The sequence below is a fragment of the Sus scrofa genome, chromosome 5 (assembly GCF_000003025.6).
Source record: "Sus scrofa isolate TJ Tabasco breed Duroc chromosome 5, Sscrofa11.1, whole genome shotgun sequence".
Classification (NCBI taxonomy): Eukaryota; Metazoa; Chordata; class Mammalia; order Artiodactyla; family Suidae; genus Sus; species Sus scrofa.
In genome coordinates, this window is record NC_010447.5 from 17,715,249 (window position 1) to 17,734,959 (window position 19,711).

The following is a 19,711-nucleotide window of genomic DNA, read 5'->3' on the forward strand; positions in this document are numbered from 1 at the left end:
TTGAAATGGAGCTGCAGCTGCCAGCCCACACCAGCCACAGCAATGCTGGATTCGAGCCACATCTGTGACCTATGCAGCAGCTTGCCACAGCACTGGATCCTTAACCCACTGAGGGAGGCCAGGGATCAAACCCACATCCTCATGGACATTACATCGGGTTCTTAGCCTCCTGAACCACAATGGGAACTCCTGTCTGGCTTCTTTTATCTACCGTATGTTTTCAAAGTTCATTCACATTGTAACCTGTATTGGGACTTCACTCCTTTTTATGGGTGAATAATATTTCATTGTGTGGAAAAACCAAAATTTGATTATCCATCCATCCATTGATGGACATTTGGGTTATTTCCATTTCTTGGCGACTGTGAACTGTGCTGCAATGAAACTTCACGTACAAGTTTTTGCATGAATGTATGTTTTTCTTTCTCTTGTGTATAAACCTATGAGTGGAATGGCTGGGCCACCTGGTAACTCTGTCTACCATTTTGAGGAAAAGCAAGATTGTCTTACAAAGTGGCTGCACCAGGTTACTGCCCCCACCATGGATGGGCTCGAGATCCTGTGTCTGCTGTCCCTCCTGGTAGATCTGCCCTGACTGGGGCTGCCTTGTTTACCACTGTGGCACCAGCCCCTGGGTGGCCTGACCCATAGTAGGTGTTTGATAAATATATCGAGTGAGCAAGAACATGAGCGGATGGGCCCTTTGGACTCTGTTGCCTGCAGATCTGTAATCCTTGTCCGTTCAGACCCTGACCTTGCAATCTTCTCTGGGAACCTCCCTCTGACCCCTTGCTGGGCATTATCATGAGTTGCTTTTTCTTGTCGCTCCCATCTTCCTGGCTTTCATTACTATGACTCCTCTGTGGGGCAGAGTCCCTCCAGGGTTCACAGGATGCATAGTCATTTCTGTATAACCAGCTTCTAATGCAGGCTTGGCACAGGAGCCATACCCTGAGTGGGTATGGCTTTGCCCCAATGCTTAGGGGACAGGAACCACAGGGGGTAGTTTGTGGTGGTGGGAGGGTCGTTATAGGGGATCAGTGAGGCAGCAAGGGAAGGTATCAGGACCCCACAGAGGGTGGAACCGATGCCACCAAGTCTCATCTCTAGGTCCCTCTCCTTAGCTGGGCTGCTGCCCATCTTCCCTGCTTTCCCAGGCCTGTACATGGTACACACAGTCCAGAGGAAGGGAAGGCAGAGCCCGGGCTTGGAGGCTGCTAAGTACAGATGTGATAGGGGGTCCCATGGACTTTCTCTAGGACACGTGCCAGGGACCATGTGGTAGGGATGCCTATGGGGAAGAGACCCGTGGTTTTCAATGTGCAAGTGACTTGCATGCTCTTGGGGTGCGATGTGCAGGTTTTAAGCGTGATCTGTATGGATCCGCATTTATTCCACAGGCTACTTTCCCATCACTCATATGGGGTTTTCCATTTTGTGTAATAACCTCCATTTCCGCTGCCAACTCCCTGATCCTCCAGCCCCCAAAGGCTGTTCATCAGTCTCCCCTCATTGCCCTTCACAGAGCGGGGTGAAGAATCCTGATTCTGGTAGCCTGTGAACAGTCAGTTTATTGGGAATAGACAAGCCCAGAGGCTCATGGCAGAGACATGGATCCCTGGGTGGGTGAAGCTTCTGCAGGTACAGTGCTGTGCAGGGGTGAGGGGATGAAGGGGGACTCTGGGGAGGTGGGGTCAGCCCAGCACCTCCTCTTCCCCCAGGGCCCATGAGCCAGAGCCCCCACGTCTGCTGAGGGAGCCCTGCATCACTGGAGCCAGGAAGACCTGTTTATATCAGACCCAAAGCAAAAGGAACTCCAGGGAGAAGGAGCAGGACAGGGTAGCCAGGTACAGGGGGTGGGGGTGGGGTTTGATCCCATTGAACAAATAGTGTCAGCTCTTGATTGTCCCTTTGTTCAGTAAATACTCCCTGTCCTTTGCCTTTGTGCTGGGCATTTCTCAGCCATCAGGTGCCAGTGTGAGCTCAGGAAAAAATATGTATTTTCAAAAGGGCAAGTGCCACACACCTGAGCAGGTAAATTTACTGCCCAAGACCACTTCTTGATTCTGTGTGCCTACCATTGGCAGGTCCCAAGTGATCCTGAAATCCTGGCACTTGGCTTTGGGATTCGGAATGGGATTTTGAGGTATCTCCTTTTGATACTTGCAATCATGCATGTATTAGGTGGGCGTTAAAAGGAGTTCACGTTTCTTAGGTGCCTGACAGCGGAGGTAAGAGAGATGGGAAGTGTCGGGGGTGTGGGAGGCTGGATGTGTAAGGAATGTTCCATGAGATCATCCACAAAGCGGACTGTGATGTGATGTGTCCCTTTGGCTTTCTCATGGGGAAGAGAAGGGCTTGGGGGCCTCTGCCCTTCTCTTGGTCCCCCTAGAGCCTGACTGTGAGCATGCCAGGGATTCAGGGTGGGGGTGCCTTTTCTTTCTGTGCATCCCACCCCTACCCCAGGGCCTAGCTCGGGGTCTGCACACAGCTAAGTGAAAAGTGACCCTTGGAAATACCTGAGCGGCAGCTCCCATGAAACCCAATAGAAACCTTCAGTCAGTACAGGATGGCGGGATTTTGGAAGAGCCTTGTCTTCAACCCTGGTGGGAGGGCAACAACCCTGGCTGGGGGCTGGTGCCCTGTCCCCTGGGCTTCCAGCTTCTGGGGCTGTCCTAACACTTGTGGCAGGAAGGGCTGCCCCCAGTCCCGACCTTCACGCTGGAGTTCCGCCCACTCCCACAGCTGAGCAGCCCCTGGGGCTCGCAGGGGATGTAGAGTTCACCGGTGCCCACGATGCTACAGCCTCCGCTGCTCTTGAGGACACTGGGGCCCCCTGGACAGTACACGGGTGTGCTGACCACGCACGGCTCGTAGAGGACGCGCCTTTGGAGCTGCTCACAGCTGCAGGAACAGGAAGGGAGGCTCAGGGCCCTGCACCGTGGGCTCTAAGGACCCTCCCTGAAACATCTCAACCAGGCCCTGTGCCTACCTGCTGCCACTCACCCCTAAGGACACCCCCGTCCCAGCTACCAAAGCCACGTCTCCCACACCAGCCACATTAACTGCTGGAACGTTCCCCACGTGTTTCTCCTCTTTTCCCTAGAGCTCTATCTTCTGCGTCACCCTCTCTGTTTCTATTTGTCTCAGGCTGCTTCAAGTCCTCTTTCTCCAGAAAAGCATCTCTCTGTCTCTACGGTTCCTGGTAGCTTCTGGGATCTGAAGCACCGGGACCGTGCTGTGTGTCTGCTCCTGGTTCTGACTCCCATAGACTCAGGTGGCCCTGAGGGAGAGCCTCTCCATCTGCCAGGAGCTCCCAGGCAGACAGAACTCTTCCTTTGGGGTGGGAGAGGCACGCTAAGGTTCGGGCAGGAGTGGTGTGGTCTGTCTGTACTGGGTCGATCAGCATCCAAGACCCCAGCTCCGCTCCTCCCAACGCCACCCCATGACGGCTCATTTACTTACAAATATTCACGGGCCCGATGCCTTCACACAGCCTGGGGATGAGAGGAAAAAAGAAACACAAGGGAACTCACATTATCACTGGGTCACCATGCTGTACAGTACAAAATTGACAGAACAGTGTAAACCAGCTATCATGGAAAAAAAAATAAAAATCATTATTAAAAAAAAGGAAACACAAGAGAACTGCATCAGGGAACAGGCCAAGGACTGCGCGGCACGCCCCTCCTCCTGTCTGCCCCACGGATCCTGTCAATGAGGAGGGTCTGCAGACTGCATGCCGCTGTGGATTCTCCACCGCTGTGATGGGCAGCGGCAGCAGCAGCAACCAGAGGGCAGGAGAATAGACACACCTGGAGCCCATCCTTGACTTACCTGTGCTCCTCGCCCTCCAGCAGGCGCCGGTAGGTGGCGATCTCGATGTCCAGGCCCAGCTTGGAGTTCATCACCTCCTGGTACTCCTTGAGCAGGCAGGCCATGTCCTGCTTGGCCTTCTGCAGGGCCTCCTCCAGCCCTGCCAGCTTGCACTTGGCATCGTTGAGGGCCGCCTCACCCTGCTGCTCAGCCTCAGCTATGGTACCCTCCAGTTTGCAGCGCTGGGGAGAGAGGGAACAGAAAGGCATTACTGGGGGCCCCGGAGTCCTGGGCTGACTCTCAGAAGAACATTGAGAACATGGTCATTGTGAGATAATAGGAAACAATATATATTGTCTCTGCCCTGGTTCCTGGCACAGAGATCCCCCCCAAACCTTGTAATTTCCTAAGTGATAAGCACACTAGGAGCATCCTTTGTCTTAACATTGGCCTTTGACTCTAATTTCTGACACAGAGTCCCTAAATCCCTTAAAATTTCCTGGGTATTGGCAATGTCTTTGTTTTAATAGGATGACACTAGGTGGGCTTCTGGGTGGGGGCTGGTCACCAATAAGGCCAAGCCATGATTAGAAGCTTGGAATTTTTCAGCCCACTCTGCCATTCTCTGGAGACAGGAGAGGGGCTGGAAATGGAGTTAATAATTGATCATGCCTATGTGAGGGAGACTCCATAAAAATCCCAATAGTAGATGATTTGGAGAGCTTCTGTGTTGGTGAACAGGTATAGGCCTGGACATGAAGCTCCATCCCCTTCCCACATATCTTGCCTTAACCATCTCTTCCACCTGGGTGTTCATCTTTATCACTTATCATATCCTTTTATAATAAAGTGGTAAGTTATGTGAGCTACTCCAACAAATTAATGGAACCCAAGGCAGGGGAAAGAGGAGTGTCATGGAAACCTCTACTATATAACCAATTAGTCACAACCTGGACTTGGGATCGGCATCTGAAGTGGGGGCATCATGTGAAACTTGGGGGCCAGGCCCTAAGCTGTGGGATCCATTGCTATTTCCAGGGAGTGACATAAATGAGTTAAATTGTAGAATACTCAGCTGGTGTCGCAGAGCTGGTTGGTGTAGGAAAATCCTCCACACCACTGGTGTCAGAAGTGGGAATGTGGGGCTTTCCCATTGTGGCGCAGTGGAAACGAACCCAACTAGCATCCATGAGGAAGTGGGTTCGATCCCTAGCCTTGCTCAGTGGGTTAAGGATCTGGCATTGCTGAGAGCTGTGGTGTAGCTTGCAGGTGTGGCTCGGATATGGTGTTGCTGTGGCCATGGTGTAGAACGGTGGCTACAGCTCCGATTCAACCCCTAGCCTGGGAACTTCTGTTTGTCACAGCTGTGGCCCTAAAACGCAAAAAGTGAAAAAAAAAAAAAGTGTGAATGGGGTTGTGGGAGAGGAATGGAGGGACACAGGAGGAAGAGTGAGTTTTCCTACAGTCTTGGTTACCTGCCAGATTCAACAGTGCTGTGGGTTTCACCCTAGGATTGTGACATTTGGTTCCTCTGAGGGCTTGGGCCCAGTTCTCCTGGCTATAATACCTGAGGAGATATGAGAGTTTCACCTTAGATATGCCAAGAAATTTCTTTGTGGCTAGTAGATTTTAAGCTCCTGCTTGGTTTCCACTAGCCTAGGAGAATGGAGCCGTCTGATTTTATGAACTCTGCAGAGTCACCTTGAATTTCAGGATCGTAGAATTACAGAATCTTGGTTGGAAGGAGCCAGGAAAGCATCTTTTCTTATTTTTTTTCCCCCTTTTAGGGCTGCACATGCAGCATATGGAAGTTCATAGGGGTTGCATCAGAGTTACAGGTGCAAGCGTATGCTGCAGCCACAGCAACACAGGATCCGAGCCGCATCTGCAACCTAAACCACAATTCATGGCAACACCAGATCTTAACCCACTGAGTGAGCCCAGGGATTGAACCCTAATCCTCATGGATACTAGTGGCTTCGTTACTGCTGAGCCACAATGGGAACTCCCGGAAAGCATCTTTTCTATACTCCCATTTACTGGAGCACCCTTGCTGTCTCATCTGATGAAAGTAGGTCCCTTGCCTCTGCTGGGGGTCAGCTCTTGTAGAAAGGGCTGTCTCCTTCTTATGGGAGGTAGCACAAGTGTATTCCCTCTATAGCAGGGTTCCCGGCGGGGGTGGGGGACGGATGGGCATGCCCCTCACAACCAGGACCAGCCTGTGATGGGGGTCAGCCTGTGATGGCCTCACCTGGGCTTTCACATTTTCAATGTCTTGCTGCAGCCGCTGGATCAGCTTGTTCATTTCCAGGATCTCGTTCTTGCGGTTGCGGAGGTTGTCACAGTGGTTCCCAGCTGTTAGTCGCAACTCCTCATACTGCCGGACAGACTGGGAGGTCAGAACCTGGGCGCTGCTCTGTGGCCCCTCCCAGCCCCCTTTCCCCACTGTCTTGAGTCTCTTCTCGCCTGATTTCCTGGCTCAGGTGCTCTCTGGATTCTTAGGCTTATTCTGTTGCCCTTCCTGTTCCATTGCCGGGCCGTTTTGGGGTCCTTTTCCAGGTTGCTCTTTATTCCCTTCTTACCTTTAACCTTCGGGCTTATTAAATTCTCTAAGCTCCAAGCTCCTTCCTCTGTTTAGGAGTTCTGTGTCGCATCCTTTTCTCTCTGCCCCAGAACTTCCCTCCCTTTTGCTCCATCCTGCTCTGGACCTTGGGGGGGGTGGTTTCTGTGCTCAGCCTGGGGCACCTAACAGACCAAGGACTGAGGAAGCAGCAGTCTGCCCCCCAGGGTGAATATGTTTGCACATTCTCATTCAAAACAATTGAAAACACAATGCAACATTCCTCCCTATCTTGGCTTAACACTTTTTTTTGACCTTTGCACTTTGGATCTAATTTCTGAATAGTATGTTATGGATTACATTAATGGATTTAAAAATATTAGCCAGCTTTACATTTCCTGCATATAATGGATGGGAGTGTTTTGCATAGAAAATGCAAAACAAGGGATAAACACAAATTACTCTCTTTGGTTATTGTGGGAAAGCCTGTAGTGCAATATATCCATTTTCCTCTTCTTCAAACAGAAGCCCAGATAAGAGATATTTCTTATCAATGAGGTTTATGGCCATTGCTTGGTAGGGCTTCCAGGAAAGCAGTTTAAAGTCAGGGATGACTCAACTGGCATGTTCCTATTGCCCTCTGTTCTTCCTTCTGCCTGGAATGATCATGTGATATTGGTGGTATTGCAGCCATCTTGGTACATGAAGACACCATGAGGATAAAAGCAGTGTGTTAAGAATAGCAGAATAGAAAGCTAGAAGGAAGCTGTGTTCCTGATGGTGACTTGGAATGCTGGTGTTACTCTGGACAGTCTATTTCTGTACTTCAAGATATTTGAGAAAAAAGTAAAAATCAAATTTGTTTTAACTGGGAATTCCTGTTGTGGTTCAACAGAAATGAACCCAACTAGTATCACTGAGGATGCGGGTTCAATCCCTGGTCTCACTCAGAGGGTTAAGGATCAGGCATTGCCATGAGCTGTGGTAGGTCGCAGATGTGGATCAGATCCTAAGTTGCTGTGGCTATGGCATAGACTGGCAGCTGCAGCTCCCATCCGACCCCTCTTCTGGGAACTTCCATATGCTGCAGGTGTGACCCTAAAAAAGACCAAAAACATTTGTTTTAACTACTATTATTATTATTATTGTTGATTTCTGATCCTCATAGCTAAATACAATTTTTTTTTTTTTTGTCACACCCATGGCATGTGGAAGTTCTGGGGCCAGGGATCAAACCCATGCAATAGCAGTGACTAAAGCCACAGAAGTGACAACACCATATCCTTAACTGGCTGAGCCAACAGGGACCTCCCAAATGCAATTTTTAAATAATAAAGTTATCTTCTAGTTCTGACTTAGGAGGATGGGAAACTGTGTTGTTTTCCTTGAGGCCACCACAGTGATGGGTGGCTCAGGAGAGCAACCAGAGGAGGGGACAGCCGGAGTGAGCCCTGGCTGTGGATGGGCCAGAGACTGAGTCATAGGCACTGACTCTAGGCCAGTGTCTGATACCTTGATCACCAAGAATTTCCAGACAAAGTCAGAGCATTGCTGGGGGCACTCCCGGAGAGGGAGGGGTGGGAGGCATTGCCCTCAGTAAATAGTCCAAAGCACTTTAGCACAGCTCAGCAGCTCTGCCCCCCGTGTCTCCAGCCTCATTGCCTTCATGGTGCTTCCTGGCCCGGGGCACTTCCCTTTCATCCTTCTTTGGCCTGGCTCCTGCTGGCTCCCGCTGGCCCTCAGCTGGACGTAGGCTGCCCCCCTGCTCTGTGTATTTCGATCCCACTTGGCCTCCAAGATCCGATCAAATGCCAGAGCCTCTGCCTTTCCAGTTGCAATTTATTGCTTCCATCCTGGTCATACTCCCTCAGCCTGCTGCTCGACTTCCGCTACCTCGTATTTCTGTTTGGTTGGCAACAGGTTTCTTTCCTGTGGGCTGTGATCTCCTTGAGGACAGGGATGGTCTGACTTCGTATCCTGTGGTATCACGCACCCCAGGAAGGCCACCCTTCCCTGGCACCCTATTAGAAGCCGTTGCCACCACACTCCCTACGCTTCACTCTGACTTATTTTCTCTGTAGCATGTGTCTAACTGACATCCACGGTACTTCTATTTTGTTTATCTGTCCCACCCATCCTCTAGAATAAAAGTGACATGAAGGCAGGGATGGCTGTCTATCCTGCTGGATCTCTGGCATCTAGGAAGGTGCTTAGCAGGATAGATGCTCAGTAAACAGTTATTAATGAGTGCGCGAGTGAATGAATGAATGGTGTTTTTCACAGACGGGGCAGCTGAGACTGAGATGATCATATTTGTTAAATCAAATTGCCCTCAGGGGCACCGACTGCCCTCCCGGCAAGCCCCTAATTACCTAAATCTGGGGTTACCTTAATCACTGTTTTGGCTCTACCATTAGCAGCCACTCCATGCCATTAGCCTCCTCCCACGCCTTGAAGCCTGGAGCCCTCTTTGCCATCATTGCCAATGAGCACTCCTTGAAGGCTCCTTAGAGAAGTGCTTCCTGAGAGTCTGTGGGTGAACAAAGCTGGGGAGCTCGGATGACAGGCCTGGGGGGTTTCTCACTCACCCTGTGGGGACCTGGCCTGGGGCCAGGCAGGAACAACAGGGGCTGGGGTTTATGGGCTGCCTGTCCCTATTCGCTCCTCACCCACTTCCTGGGGGAGGGTGGGTCTGAGGTTCCCCCCGCACCACCTGCCTCCCGCCACCGCGCCCTTCCTGGGCCTTACCCGGCCCTGGTACCAGGCCTCTGCTTCCGCTTTGCTGCGGCTGGCGATTTCGTCGTACTGGGCCTTGATCTCGGCAATGATGCCATCCACGTCCAGCTCCCGGCTATTGTCCATCTTCACGATGACCGAGGTCTCTGAGATCTGAGACTGGAGCAGGCAGATCTCCTGGGGGAGGGGGCCGGGGGTGAGGCGGGGAGAATAGACGGGCTCTTTTGAGGATAAAGTGGGGTTGGGAGGGAGGAGGACAGGCGGAGGTCTGGCTCTGACCTTCCCACAGTAGATTTGCCTGGGCTTTGCTTAGCGGTCCTGGCCTTCGATCTCCAACCTGCTCCTCATCCCCACGCTCCACGTACACAGAGACCCAGGATGCAAGGTCCGGACTTCTGGGAGGCTCACTGCCTGAGAAGCAGCTGTCTCGCACTTCTTCAGGTGCTCCCTTTTTTATTTATTTGTTTGCTCTTTTTTAAGGGCCAAACATGCAGCATATGGAAGTTTCCAGGCTAGGGGTTGAATTGGAGCGGTACCACAGCCACAGCAACACCTGATCCGAGCTGTATCTGTGACCTACACTGAAGCTCGTGGCAATGCTGGATTCTTTCTTTCTTTCTTTCTTTTTTTTTTTTTTTTTTTTTGTCTTTCTAGGACCGCACCCATGGCATATGGAGGTTCTCAGGCTAGGGGTCTAATCTGAACTGTTGACGCTAGCCTATACCAGAGCAACAGCAATGCTGGATCCAAGCCGTGTCTGCGATCTACACCACAGATCACAGCAACACCAGATCCTTAACCCACTGAGCGAGGCCAGGGATCGAACCCGCAACCTCATGGTTCCTCGTTGGATTCATTAACCACTGTGCCAGACGGGAACTCCAACACTGGATTCTTAACCCACTGGGCAGAGCCAGGGATCAAACCCACATCCTCATGGATAACAGTCAGGTTCATTACCACTGAGCCTCAGGGGGAACTCTAACATGCTCACTTTTAAGTCAGCTTGTCCTGAAAGTACCTACTGACAGGAGCTTTCCCACCCTGTCCTCCCCACAGCACTGTCCCCTGGCTGACACCTGTAGCTGTAGGTACCTCATCATACAGGCTTCTCAGGAAGTCGAGCTCCTGGATCAGAGCCTCCGTGTTGGTCTCCAGGTCAGCCTTTTTCAGGAAGGCCGTGTCCACATCCTGCGGCCAGAGCAGTGACAACCATAACCTAGGGCCACCCCTTCTACCAGCGGGGCCACCTCCCAGGCAAGCTGGGGGCAGGCAGGTGGCAGGTACAAGTCCCACTGTCCTCAGGCCCCCGTGGAAGTGAAGGGGTGACAAAGCCAAGGATGCAGAGAGGGGTTCCCAGCCCCAGGACCCCACGCCTGGGCCTGGCCTCCCGATGGGGGAAGCCTGAGGGAGTGGGGTTCAAGGAGCTTGAGGGCAGCTCCTCAGAGCTCCCCGTGTGGACCCAGGACCGGGAAACACCAAGCTATTAGAGGGAGCATCACAGTGGTTTTCCTCTTTGGGGATGTGCATCAGAGTTTTGTTTTTGATTTGGCAATTGCTGCTTCTCCAGCTTCCTGGGCAGGTGCAAAGACAACCCTTCACACGAGCTGGGAGAAGGAGGCCAGGCCACTCACTGCCCTTCTGCAAGGGGTGGAGCCTGGCCCCCCCTCTCCCAGGGTTGAGGGGCTGGCACCGGGGACTGCAGGCACCTTTGGACCCAGTTCAGGGCTGAGTGGCCCCAGGCCTGCTGGGCCAGCTCAGGGGGGCCTTCTCCCTCTCTGGGCCATGTTTTCTCACCTTCTTCAAGGCAACGAACTCATTCTCAGCACAGGGCCGCAGGGAGAGCTCCTCTTCATATCTGGTGGCATGGACAGGAAAGAAATGTTTTAGCTGCGCTTGGAAAGGTATTGGCATCAGTTGAGGGTAGGAGCCTCTGTGGGTAAATGTGTCTCTCACTGACTGACGGCCCCAAGGAGGCTCCAGGCCACATTCTCTGGGAAGTCCTTCTTTTTTTTTGTCTTTTTAGGGCCGCACCCACAGCGTATGGAAGTTCCCAGGATAGGGGTCAAATCAGAGAGACAACTGCCCTCCTACACCACAGCCACAGCACATGGGATCTGAATCGAGTTGTGACTTACACCACAGCTCATGGCAACGCCAGATCCTTAACCCACTGAGCGAGGCCAGAGATCGAACCCTCAACCTCATGGACACCAGTCGGGTTCGTAACCGGCTGAGCCACAATAGGAACTCCTGGGAAGTCCTTCTTAAAGCTACCTTTATTCTCTCTTGCTGCTGAGGAAGCTTACTTCATCCAGTGGTTTCCCCTGGGGAGGTGGTGAAGAGGGGGCTGCCTGCTGCTGGCAGAGCTGTCTTTCCTGAGTGGTTCTGAGAATTGGCTGCAGTCGCCGAAATCCCAGCCAACCCTGGGCCCCTTCTGGCCAAGAGAGTTCTGAGCCTGGGCTGTGCCTGGAGCTCACTTACAGAGGTAGCAATTACCCGCTTTACCAGATCCTCAGAGACAGCCCGGCTACTTCCTCTAGGCTCCACGGGAGCTCCTCGCCCACACACTGCCCCCCAAGGCAGTGGAATCGGGGTCAGGGGGTTCCGTCTGCCTGGAATGACTCAGTTTGATGAGCAGTTCAGTTTGAATGGTTCAGTTTCGAACCATTCAAAAGCTCCCTGTGCTTCCTGACGCCCATTCACCAGAACTCTGGCTTGGTGCAGGTGCTGGACACCGAGCCTGCTGCCTGGGTTTCAATCCCAGCTCTGTCCCATGCTAGTCATGTAACTGTGGGCAAATGACTTTGGCCATCACCCAAGTTAACATCCGCAAAGCACCAGGCCAGTGCCTGGTGCTGGAGAATGTGTGTTTGCTCTTATTGCTAAAATACCATCTACTCTCAGCCTTCTCCTGTTGCCACACCTTAAAAATCCAAAGTCGTCATCTTGAGCTGCAAAACAACTCCTGCCCATCTTGTGTCCTACTCATCAGGAAAAGCATCACCCCTGCTTAGAGGGCTGGCCTCACCCCACCCTCGACCTTGCCACATCTTGCCCATCACAGTCTGTTTAAGTAGTCTCCTCTTGTTTGACATGGTCTGATCCTTCCTTGTCACCTGCTCCTTTTCCATATCCTTTTCTGAGGTCTATTCTGGACTCCTCCTTGATACGAAACCACTGGAATGAAACATAACCTTCAAGGCCCTAAGCAAAATGACACCTCCCCCAGGAAGCCTTCCTGGGTTCCTTCTGCTCTCTCACTCCCTTGGAATTCCTCTCTCTTTGTGCCTTGTAACATCTTGTACCTGTTGGTGCGAATGCGTGGAGGTCTGTGCTGACTGGACCGGGGCATCTTGAGGGAAGGAACCAGACTTTCCCAACTTTATCACAGCCACACTGCCCAGCACAGCGTCTGTCCCCCAGAAGGCATGTGGCTGACACCTGCAGCGTGTGTCCCCTGCCCTGCTTCATGGCTTCATTCCACTGAACCTCGCTCACAGCATATTCACACTGTCTCTTGTCAATGGAGATGCAGCTCTTCTAACCCTTCCCCTGCAACACAGGAGATCCATCCAGGCCACCCAGGACCACGAGGCCACTGATCTGGGCCTTAGCTTCTTGCAAGAAGCACTGAATCTACTGGCCTGTGAGCTCCTTTAATGTATGCTTATCATTGAACTTCTGCTGTGTGAGTCGGGTCTGGAGCTGCCCTTCCGGAGGGCAAGTCTAGGCAGCTACATAACCTTAACCACAAAGAACTGAAAGGGAGATAGGGAGACAGGAAGTGATGGTAAGAGTGGGTGGGGGCTGGTGGTGATGACTTCCGGCTGCTGTGATGGGAGGAGGCGGAAAGACAAAGGGGCTTATCAGGAAGAAGGAACTGTGGAAGCCCAAGCTGGGACGGAGGAGGGTTTGGGGATCTCTTTGGGGAATAAGAAGTGTTCAGGATCTGGAGAGCGATTGATGGAAGCTGAGGCAGAACTGGTGGTAGGGCAGAGCCCTGGAATTCCGGGAACGGCAGGAGAAGACTTGTTTTCCATGAAGAGAGGAAGGAGGTGGTGGGAGGGAGATGAAGACAAATTCTCTATTCTCTAATAACTTAGATGGGAAACGACACTGAGAAAGAACGGATGTATGTGTATATAAAACTGATTCACTTTGCTGTACCCTTGAAACTAATGCAACATTGTAAGTCAACGGTAATCCAATACAGAACATTTAATCTTGACACAAATTCTAAATTGAGACTTCCTTGGACATACTAGACTTAAAATCAGCCTGCCTCTCAACTCTCTTGCTGAGAACTCTCTACTTTCATTTTTATTTGCCTGCTTGTTTTGCTGTTTGTGGTTTTTAAAATTAGCTGTGTGGCATTTTATTTCATTTTTTTTTTTCTGTGTCGTATTTGAGAGTAAAATAAAACTCCTAGATTTTATTTATGATTCTAGACTGCAGAAAATCTGTCCATTTTGTAAGTTTAAAATTTTCTAGTTGGATGCAAACAAAACAAAACAAAACAAAACAAAACAAAAAAACAACAAAAACCTCCCAGTAAAACAATTACCTAAAAAAAAAGACACAAGCCCCCAATCTCAGCCCTCCTACCATGTGCCAGGTGGGCATCGTCCTCGATGTTCTGCCTACATTATCCCACATAATTGTGCTCCCACACGGTGAACTAAGTTTTCGGCTTCCCACTTAATAGATGGGACATGGGCGCCCAGATTGTTTGTCACTTGCCCTAGGCACCCCCCCATGAGGTGGCAGCAGAGCAGACTCACTTTTTCTTATAGGCCTCCAGCGTTTCCTGGACACTGCAGAGTTCCGACTCCAGCCGGGCCCGGTCCCCGGCCACACAGTCCAGCTGCCTCCTAAGAGCGCAGATGTAGGCCTCGAAGATGGGCTCGATGTTGTTCTGGCAGCACCTCTGCTGCTGCATGAAGTTCCATTTGGTCTCCAGGAGCTTGTTCTTCTGCTCCAGGAACCGGACCTGCCGTCAAGAATAGGATGTCATGGAGGGATGGGGACCACGGGGACCGCAGCTGGCGAGGCTAAGTGCTGGTGGTGGGGGCAATGGAGTCCGTCTGGACTCCCACTTCTGACACACTTCTGCTTCCTGCTGCCAGGGGCTGTGTCTCTGTGTCTCCCCTGCCTGGGGCACCTCATGGGACCCCACCTCCCACCCAGGGTGGCACATTGCAGTGGAAATAGCGCTTCCTCAAGAGGCCTGGCTGTGTCCTCCTACCAGCCCTGCCTGCCTCCCCCGAGCCCTGTAACTTGGCATCTCAGCCCTTCAAGCCTCACTTTACTGCCTAAATGTCCCACTCTCGGTCCTATGGGGAGATCTTTGCACACCTTCCTACTAGTGTAAGCTGGTGTGTATGCCGGGAATTGGGGTTTCTTCGATGAGAGCCCAGGGGTGCTCAGGGGAGAAAGCTCAAAGCCTTGGTCCTAGCGCCCTGAGCAACTCTGTCCCATCCTGCATGGCTGAGTCAAAACATGTCCCTGTCACAATGATGTGGCCGGCAGCTGGCCCACCTCCTTTATTTTCTTGGCTTGGAAACTGGGGTTAGGAGAAGCTGAGCGATAGCTGGGCCATAGTCACTGGCAGGGGACATGCGGGCTCCAGTCCTCACCCTGGGATTTTGCAGCTTGCTCACCGTCTCTCAAGAAAACGGTGGAGAGAGTAACGTTGCCCCGTGTGTGTCAATGACCACATCACCAGGAGGCTCCCAGCCTCCCAGAAGGTGCTGTGATGTACCTGCTGTCGGGCCCATGTGGTTGGAATGAGTTTACAACCACAACTTAATGAGATTTCAAAGGCTTTTAACAGTTCCCACGTACTCAAACTAGTTCCTTTAAGGAGCACTTTTGCATAGATTACTTCCTGTCATTCTTCCACCATCACTGTCCCCTCCCCACCCTGGGCAGCAGGGTCCCCAAGGCTGGGGGGTAAGTGGTTTGCAGAGGACCTCAGGGTGACAGTCAGGAATGGAGCCAGTACCAGGGTCCAGATCTCTTGACTGCCAGCCCAGGACTCTGCCCTGAACTTGGGGTCACCAGAAACATTAGCTCAGCGCTTGGCATGTATCCTCACCCCAGGAGCCTCCCTGGGGTCTAGGGACAGGCCAGGAGCAGCTGAGGTGACAGGCCAGTTCAGTGCCTTCCAAAGGCAGCATCACCCTTTACTGAAGCCCTTCAGAGCTGTGGCTCCAGGGTTGACAGATGTAAGATTTTGGTCATGGCTACTTTGTGTCCCCAGCTCTGGCTGCTCCACCTTCTCCTCGTCCCAGCCTGAGCTGATGGCATATTCCAGGATCACAGTGCCAAAGGGTCACTTCAGCCCCAAGGGTCTCAGAAGCTGGTTCCTTTTTAAAGGCTCATCAAGAAAGGCAGGTGTCTGTCTCTTTGGTTGCTCCTTTCAGTATATAGCATTGCTTTGGAAGTTCCTCCTGTAGTCTAACCTCAGGCCCCCTTGGTGATTTTATCAGATGATATCCAGAGAGAGAGGACATATTAAAAAAAGGACTAGCAAGGAGTTCCTGTTGTGGCTCAGGGGTAACCAACCTGACTAGTATCCATGGGGATGTGGGTTTGATCCCTGGCCCCGCTCAGTGGGTTAAGGATATAGCATTGTCGTGAGCTCTGGTGTAGGTTGCAGACATGGCTTGACTCCCTCGTGGCTGTGCCAGTAGCTGCAGCTCCAAGTCGATCCCTAGCCTGGGAACTTCCAAATGCTGCGGGAGGCCCTAAAAAGCAAACAAAAACAAAAACAAAAACAAAACATGATCTAAGGAGGTTTCAGTGATTAGGAGTGAGAGGCTAATGGATCCACCATGACGTCTTTTTTTGTGTGTTTGTGTGTCTTTTTAGGGTCAAGCTTGAGGCATATGGAGATACAGGCTAGGGGTCTAATTGGAGCTATAGCCATTGACCACCTATGATACAGCCACAGCAATGCCAGATCCAAGCTGCGTCTATGATACACCACAGCTCACGGCAATGCTGGATTCTTAACCCACTGAGTGAGGCCAGGGATTGAACCTGCGTTCTCATGGAAACTAGTCAGATTTGTCTCTACTGAGCCAGGATGGGACCTCCCCACTATTGTCAGTCTCTCCCTGCTCCCCTGGGGCAGCTACAAGGCACTAACTGCCTCTCCGGACCCTTGGGCGAGCCCTCTTACCTTGTTGATGAAGGAGGCAAAGCGGTTATTGAGGCATTTGATCTGCTCCTTTTCATCCCTCTTCACCCTCTGCACCGACGGGTCGATCTCCAGCTCGAGTGGGACAAGCAGGCTCTCATTGATTGTGACGGGGGTGATGCAGGCAGAAGGCCCGCAGGCGGTGCCCACTCGGTACCCAAAGCTAGGCAGGCCACATCTGGAGGCGACCCGGGGCCTCCCAAAGCCCACATTGCACAGGCTCCGGGAGCCGAGGCAGCCCAGGGCACGGAGGCCCCCACTGCCCCCGGGCCGGCACAGCCCCTTGCTCACTGCATAGTGGGTGACCATTCGAGGGAGGACGGCAGAGCAGGAGCTGAAGCTCCGGCTGCCACATCTGGAGCCCTGTTGGAAGGAGCGGCACGACATGGTGGGAGCAAGAGGCAGAGAGACGGGGCCCTGGCAGAAGGACGGAGGTGGGAATGATTAGGTCAGCTCAGCCTCATCCTTTTATCTGGTAAGGGATGCAGCGCTGAGCTGGGCCAAACCCCCAATCACCATGAAATCAGGTTAATGAGCTTGGCATATGGGTAGCTGCTAAGTATCGCAGTGGATAATTAGGGTAGCAAAGAGCACAGAGTGGGAGCCAGTGGTCAAGGCTGGTGGGTCCCATAAAAATCCTATTTGTCCTCTTTCCTTGTTTATGGGGGTGATGAAAGGGGCCAACCAGACAGATGTGTTTGGCCAATTCCATGGCTCAGCCTCAAGGAAAGGGAGAGTTGGGACTACATACCCTTTCATGGTGGGAGGTGGAGATGAATTATATACCCTGCTGCTCTGAGATTAGAGGCCAAATTAGATGTGCTTGAGGAGGCTCTAGTCCCCCAAGGCTGTTTCTATGTTTTTCTGTGGATGCTCCAGGTCTAAGCACCCTCCAGCAGCTCCTAGGTGGTCCTGAAAGCGCCCAGCGACGGAGGCTTTGGGCGTGAGAGAAGCCTCCCTAAACAGGCTGGGCCCTGGCCCTCCTCAGGCCAGCCGGGGTCCTGGCTCTGGTTCAGCCACCCCCTTTCCTTCTAGGGCTGCTGAGCTAGAAGTCTCCAGACAGACTCCTGTCTCCAGAGCCTGGTTAGTCCTGGCTGGAAGGGACTCAAGTAGAGGTGCCTTGCGCTAGAGGAGGGGAGGGGTGGACACTCTTCCCACAACTCTTTGGGCCCTGCATGGCTGTGGGCATAACTGACACCATCTTGGCCTGTACAATTCCTCCTGTCCTTCTGCCCACCCCCCAACTCAGGACTGTACTGTGTGGGAAAGTACTTCCCTGTCATCAAGGGCTTTGTGGTTCATAGATACTGTTTTCTAATCATTGGGTCCAGATAGCCCCTCTGCTCTGTTAGTCCTGTGCAACCATGAAAACCTTCCCTGACGTATTCCCGGAGCCTGTGACTTACCCATTCATAAATTTTGACTTAGAAATGCATGTCCTATTTCCAAGCACTGACCCCCACCCTGTACCCCAAGTTAACTATACAATTGTCCCAAGGGTCCTTCAGGGGTACAGAGTGCAGCTTCGAATGCTTCTAGATTGTTCACTTGATCCCACCCCAGAAGTAAGTTACATGGTTGTAAATTGATCCCTTGATTATATGGAGCTGCCTGCTTCATTTTTTTGTCTTAAGATACTGTTTCAGTTCAATAGGTACTTTTCATTCCCTCTATCCTCCAACAGCACCCCCGCCCCAGATGGGGATGGATGTCAGGTATTAGGTCAGGGTTCCTTTCCCTATCTCCCTGCCTGAGTCTCCCTGAGGTGGACAGAACTTGCTCTGGCCCAAGAAAATCTCTGGGGATGGTGTTGCTTTTAGGAGTTGTTCAGGTGGATGCAGGATACAGTCTTTCTCTCCAGAACCCAAGTCACAACTCTCTGGAGATGCTTGAAGCCCTCTTCCCGTTGTCATCTCTCCCTCTTTCCATCAGTCCCATCAGTGAAACCACTGCTGTGACCAACTGGTCTTTCCCTTCTGCCCTGTGACCTTTTCCCAGGTCAAAATCAAGTCAACATTTTAATAGTATCATTTATTAAGTGCTTCTTCTGTGTTGGGAGCACCCTGTGCTCTACACCTGCTATCTCATTTAATTCTTCTGGTGACACCATGATGTAGTTTCTATTTTATAGATAAGGAAAGTGGGGACCAGAGTGGTTAGATAACTCCCCAAGCCACATCACTTATCTGAGACAGACTGGGATCCAATCCATCCTTTTTGATGTCACCATGACTGTTACCTTCTTTCTCAGCTTCCCCACCTCTGGATTAGGAGACTGGAACACAGACATTTCTTGTGCCTGGCAATTCTCAGTCTAAGTGTGACATTGCACACTGTCCCCTTATGCATTGCCTTGACTTTGGGTCCTGGAATGCTTGGGAGGGAAGACCGGGGCTTGGAGAGATAAGGGGTAGAACAAGAGACCATAGCTGATGATGAGAGGCAGAGTAGGCGGGGGTCCTGTGGCATGGTGTCAGGGGATTTTCACTCTGCCCTAGAGTAAGCATTGTGGGTGAATGGCACCTGCTCACAGACAACTCCATTTCCAAGGTCATCCTCTGAGCGTGGGATAGGACATAGACTCAGTCAAGACCTAGAGAGCTCGGTGACCTTTTATTGCAGCGATTTCAGGGAATTAGGCAGGCACAGGGAGCAGGCAGTTCAGAAGGGTTTGAGCTGTCGGAAGGGGAGTGACATTTTTTTCTGAAATTGTGACCTCTCCTTGTCCTGATAGGAGCAGCACGGCAGCCAGGCTCTCTTGCCTTTGGAGTACATTTTGGTCTCAACTACATGGCAGATGTCTTGAGGGCTTACAGCTCTTTGGACTCCATGGGGAAACCACCCCGTGAAGGCCACTCGAAAAGATCTCTGTGTCTCCCCCACTTCCTTACTGCACCGCCACCCCACCTCTGCTTCCTTCAAGGGGCTGAGCCACAAACCCGTTCAGGGGGAGGAAAAACAACCCCCTCTCTCTTCCGGGTCTGCTGTCTTGGGCTTTCCGTGTGGGCAGAGAATCTGGTGAACTGCCTTAAAAGAGTTTGGTTCTGGCCAGGGCTGGGGATAGGCAAATCCGCACTGTAGACATTTCAGAGACAGAGAGATAGAAAAGGAAATGTTGAGAGATTGAGAACAGGAAATATACTGCCAAATGGATGACTGGGAGAGGAAGAAAAGAGAAATAAAAGAGAGGAGGGGAGAGGATGGAGAAAGGAGACACACAGGGTTAGAAGAGGAGGAACAGAAAAAGAGAGCGGGGAATTCCCATCATGGTGCAGAGGAAACAAATCTGACGAGGAACCACGAGGTTGCAGGTTCGATCCCTGGGCTCGCTCAGTGGGTTAATGATCTGGCATTGCTGTGGCTATGGTGTAGGCTGGCAGCTGCAGCTCCAA

The 19,711-nt window shown here is 51.9% G+C and overlaps 1 protein-coding gene across 1 annotated transcript; it reads right to left on the reverse strand.

Moving 5' to 3' along the window:
• On the reverse strand, positions 1,554-16,772 carry KRT82 (keratin 82). Its single transcript, XM_005652548.3, is given in 10 exon segments — positions 1,554-2,881; positions 2,884-2,904; positions 3,466-3,497; positions 3,838-4,058; positions 6,068-6,193; positions 9,125-9,289; positions 10,208-10,303; positions 10,910-10,970; positions 13,897-14,105; positions 16,302-16,772. Coding segments are annotated over 10 exon segments (1,542 nt in total). The 5' UTR covers positions 16,707-16,772; the 3' UTR covers positions 1,554-2,675.